The sequence below is a fragment of the Trachymyrmex cornetzi genome, unplaced genomic scaffold, assembly GCF_001594075.2.
Source record: "Trachymyrmex cornetzi isolate Tcor2-1 unplaced genomic scaffold, Tcor1.1 scaffold1870, whole genome shotgun sequence".
NCBI lineage: Eukaryota > Metazoa > Arthropoda > Insecta > Hymenoptera > Formicidae > Trachymyrmex > Trachymyrmex cornetzi.
Window position 1 is genome coordinate 70257 of NW_017296495.1, and position 5331 is coordinate 75587.

At 34.5% G+C, this 5331-nt stretch overlaps 1 protein-coding gene across 1 annotated transcript in view; it reads right to left on the reverse strand.

Annotated features, from left to right (window-relative positions):
- The window catches only part of LOC108759457 (tyrosine-protein kinase receptor torso), a 10746-nt gene extending 5833 nt beyond the window's left edge, over nucleotides 1-4913 (reverse strand). Inside the window, exons 1-7 of the mRNA XM_018504899.1 lie at nucleotides 4894-4913; nucleotides 4603-4739; nucleotides 4322-4485; nucleotides 4105-4231; nucleotides 3878-4023; nucleotides 3265-3475; nucleotides 2916-3088 (exon numbers count right to left, since the gene is read on the reverse strand). Of these exons, the coding sequence (XP_018360401.1) occupies nucleotides 2916-3088; nucleotides 3265-3475; nucleotides 3878-4023; nucleotides 4105-4231; nucleotides 4322-4485; nucleotides 4603-4660 (879 nt within the window). The 5' untranslated portion in view covers nucleotides 4661-4739; nucleotides 4894-4913. The remainder of the gene's footprint in view (nucleotides 1-2915; nucleotides 3089-3264; nucleotides 3476-3877; nucleotides 4024-4104; nucleotides 4232-4321; nucleotides 4486-4602; nucleotides 4740-4893) is intronic.
- Between the last annotated feature and the right edge of the window lie 418 nt (nucleotides 4914-5331).

Consider the following 5331-nt stretch of genomic DNA (forward strand, 5'->3'; position numbering starts at 1 on the left):
TTCGAGATATTTGACTGGATCACTTCAGATGGTCCACCCTGTATATATATATATAGGGTGTTTAAAAATTACCGAGTAATCGATCACGAGCAGGTAGAACGGACCGAATTAAATCGAAAATTCTTATACCATTTTGTAGGTTGCGCAATAGTTAACGTTTAAAGATAGTCGAATAACCGCGTCCGGCTGGTCTACTACTGCCGAATATACAACCTACCGTCCCCACCGATCGCACGGCGCGTGGGCCGCTGGGAGTGGGAACTGCCACTAAACGTCTTCAAACGACTCGAACGACATGCCTAGCAGGCCATCCCCACTCCCAGCGGTCCGCGCGCCATGCGATCGGTGGGGATGGTAGGTTGTATATTCGGCAGCAGTAGGCGCGCTTATTCGGCTATCTTTAAACATTAATATCTTGTTAACTATTGCGAAATCTACAAAATGGTATAAAAATTTTCGATTCAATTCGGTCCGTTCTACCTGCTCGTAATCGATTACCCGGTAATTTTCAAACACCCTGGATATATGTATACCGGATGTCCCAGACCACCCGTCCACCCCTTTTATCTCAGAAGCAGAGCATTTTAGAAAGAAACGTTTCAGACAAAAGTTATGGGGTTCTAAATGATCTATTCAGTGATCAAATCAGTATGACCTTGGGTGGCGTCACCAAAGTCAGAGCAATGTCACTTTGAATTTTTTAAATGGAACCCCCTATTTTTTATCGCATATTCTTGTAGCACATCTCGAGAGCTTTCCAAAACACTATAATGAAATTTTTTTTTTATAAAGTACTTTTCGAATTATAAGGCTTGAAAGTTACAGTTTTACCAGCATTAGCATTTCCCAAGAAGTACCAGGTGTAGAGGTTTCTTAATGGGATTTAATCTCGTGTATACGTGAGTGCATACTAACGTACGGGCGTACATGGGAATGGAGAAAGGAAGTCGAAATTACGTATACAATGTTCTTATTTCTATTTGTTAACTGAACTGATTATGTTTGATGCTCAATCAGGTTCAGATAAACTGCATGCATTTTCCCGTGCTTAGCATTAATCAGGGTGAACGACATGGACGTGACGAGAATTTCATCCCATTGGGGTGCTTATTCGCATGAGTCCCCTTGCCTCTCACGTTCGGGGTGCTTGATTCGCGTGAGTCCCATATACGCCCGTATGCAAGTATGCACTCACGTATACACGAGATTAAATCCGATTAAGTAACCTCTACACCTGGTACTTCTTGGGAAATGCTAATGCCGGCAATACTGTAACTTTCAAGCCTTATAACTCGAAAAGTACTTTATGAAAAAGCATTTCATTATAGTGTTTTGGAAACCTCTCGAGGTGTGCTACAAGAATATGCGATGAAAAATAGGGAGTTCCATTTAAAAAATTCAAAGTGACATTGATCTGACCTTGGTGACGCCACCCAAGGTCATACTGATCTGATCACTGAATAGATCATTTAGAACCCCATAACTTTTGTCTGAAACGTTTCTTTCTAAAATGCTCTGCTTCTGAGATAAAAGGGGTGGACGGGTGGTCTGGGACACCCGGTATATATATATCCACACAGAGTGTCCCAAAAAGGTCGGGACACCTAAATATCTCGGGAGATATAAGTTTTACAGAAAAATATTTCAGACAAAAGTTATATGGTTTAAAAATATCTATTTACTGATCCTATCGGTTTGACCTTGGGTTGCGTAGCCAAGGTTACATTGATTTTCTTAAATGGAATACCCTATTTTTGATTCAAGAATCTAATAGCTGATGTCGAGAGCTTTCCAAAACGCTGTAATGAAATATTTTTTCATGAAGTACTTTTCAAGTTATAATGCTTCAAAGTTACAGTATCACCGGCACTAGCATTACCTAAGGTATGTAATACCACGCGGAGGTTGCCCAGACGGATTGACATGTCTTTTGTGCTCGGACAAAGATTGGAGAATAATGCAGCCAATGGAGGTACGTTATGTTTTTGCTACGTTATGTTTTTGTTTGTGCGTTAACTGAAGGTCAAGATTCACGGACCACTGACCGATCTCGCCTTGACTGGCCAGTCTCCAAAATTAAATATTTTGGGTAATGCTAATGCCGGCGGTACTGTAACTTTGAAGCATTATAACTTGAAAAGTACTTCATAAAAAGATATTTCATTATAGCGTTTTGGAAAGCTCTCGACAGCAGCTATTAGATTCTTGAATCAAAAATAGGGTGTTCTATTTAAGAAAATTAATGTAACCTTGACCTGAGACCTTGGCTATGCAATCCAAGGTCAAACTGATAGGATCAGTAAATAGATATTTTTAAACCATATAACTTTTGTCTGAAACACTTTTCTGTAAAACTTATATTTCCCGAGATATTTAAGTGTCCCGACCTTTTTGGGACACCCTGTATATATGTATGCTTTATTTACATCTAACCCCTCGCATGAAACATTATTATAAGGATCATCTCACTTTTTTAATACTTTAAAAAACCTGTTTTAAATAACAACCATATTGTAACCTATTTCTAAACTATAAAGATGTGTTACATTAGTCATTTTTCAATTTATGAACCAATTCCTCGGTGATTGACGAGAACAGACAGTCAATGTTTAAGAATTTCCAGATCCTTATAATAATGTTTTATGCGAGGGGTTAGATTCGATGTAAATAAAGCATACATATATACATATATAGCTGATGAGGACTGAGTCAAGTTGAAACGTACTGTTCTTACATAGAATAATAAAATTGTTATTTATGCACATCTAAAAATTGCTCATTTATATTTGTTAGACCAGAGTTGGATTTAATCAATTAGTATGTCATTTACCACTTAAAACAAAACTAATGCATTTTTCAAGTTACATACACACATAACATCATATACATATGTTATACTCTTTGATGTAGCTCACCGTTCTTAAATATGTTTGTAAATCACCTTTGCTACAATATTCCACTACTAATAAAGGTTTATTATATAAAGTACAATATCCAATTAAAGACACTATGTTCGGATGTTGACCAGCGGATTTCATCATTGAAATCTCTCGATAAAAATTTTTTATATCGTCTACTGTTGGATTATCTGTATGTATATATAAATATACGGAATAAAATTATTCGTCTATACATTTTAATGCTTCTTCAGTACGATTAATATATGTATACTCATTTGAATGTAATTTTCTCTTGAGTATGTATTATATTATATTTAATCGACATAAATAGATTTTTTTATTTGGTCTTATTTTATCAACATACCTTTCATCATTTTAACAGCTACGTCTGCGATGGTGCCAAATTCGTCTTGCAACGAAGCAAGTCTAACGATACCGTATGCTCCACTGCCTAATATACCTTTAAGTTTTAGCCGTTGTGGAACAAGTAGAAATTTATCATGAGACAAAAGAGTGTCGCTATTCTCTCCTGCATAATCCCGATTTAAAAGTTTCTTTAGGGAAGCCATAGAACCCTGTAAGCGAAAAATTAGTAAAATACTAATTGTAAAATCCGTTTTATACAATCGCTTTGGATTTGAGATAATAGAAAAATTATTTCAATAATAAGACAAATTTCGCAATAATATTCAATGAAAGAATTATTATTAGCAGCAAAACTGTATAAATCTTATAGCATAAAATTATTAACTTGTTAATAGAAACATGATGTTGGTCAAATGCGATCGCAAACACGATCAAAAAGAAGATGTCTATTATGTCGTATACATTCGACGTTTTATCGAAAGAGAAATGAGGCTGACTTACTATATATTTGAGATTGAAAATTGATTATATGACAAAAGTCAACTACAGGTAGTATATCTTACAATTGGCTGCATCATATAAATATGGCACTGGTTTATTGCTGAACTTACCTCAAAATGCATATATTCCATATTAGTTTGCTTATTCTTCTCTTCTCTTTTGTTACAATGTTGCATATAAATTATTCCAAATACCCCCACAACAATCACTAGTGTTGATAACGCTACGATAATCTCGCGATAAGATAGCTCTGCAACTATTATATCACACATGTCTCATCTGAATACCAATTTTATTCATATGACGATTGAAATGATTATCATGTTTACATGCCTACCTGAAGCTTCGTCGATACTCCCGGATATAGTCGATAGTAAACTTACACCGCCCATTGATTCTGCTACAATATTGATCTCATACCACAATCTTACATCGACGTTTGAGAAAAGAGCTTTGACTGCATCCTATAGAAAAAATAAAAACTTGTGTTTTTTTTCTTATAAGAAACGTTTTTAATTAAAGGAATCGTTATACTTTATTATGATAATACTGACCCCGGGTACAACTAGTGAACGTGGTTCAAATTGAAGCGAGTTAAATTGTAACGTATAATTATTCGGTTGTAGAAAAGGTTTATTCCAATTAACTGCAATGTCATATAATTCTTCACTTCGCTTTCGAATATATTCCATCTGCAAACCTTTTACTTTTTCAGGTGCTATAAAAATCGAGAAAGACATTATTATACACTTGAAACAATTTAACTTTGAAGAAAAAACTCAAAATATATGTACTCGACAAAATTCAAAATGAGTTGATTATTTTATTAACTTACCGCAGATGCTTAAATTATGATGAATTTGTAGACACGATGGTGTGATAAAAGTAAACATTGTTGCATTACTGGCTTTAGAAAAGTCATCGTTACTCGATTGGATCGATATAGTAATATTCTGATCGTATCGTAAGCGTCTAAGAGAAAAGCGAAAATCTAAAGACTGAAGAAATATATATGAATGTAACTGATAACTGAACAATTTAATAATTTTATTGATAAAATTGAGATCAATTCAAACTAACGTAAAATCTCTCTCTCTCTCTCTCTCTCTCTCTCTCTCTCTCTTACCTTTTTTAAATAAAAATTGATCAAATCATGTTTTCCTGACCAAGATAATATATTATAGTTACAGCTCTGGTCTAAAAAAATATAATCACAATGCTATATACATAACTAATAATATAAAAATATTACCTTCAACGGGTTGAAAAACAATTTCAGTTCGTAATTCACACACATTATCACTTTCTTCTACAATTTTTACGACTGAAATGTGTTCAACTTGGTTTGGTTGGTAATCAACTGTAAATATTAATCATAATTAATTCTTGATGATAGATAAAATGATGCAGGAAAAGCAAGCTTAATATTATTTCAAATATATAGGTGTATATACACACACATATACAGAGTGTCCCGACCTTTTTTGCCAATCACTTTTGTGCAGATAGAGCGGATTAAACTGAGTCGAAAAGTCCTCTACCATTTTGCAATTTTCGCAATAGT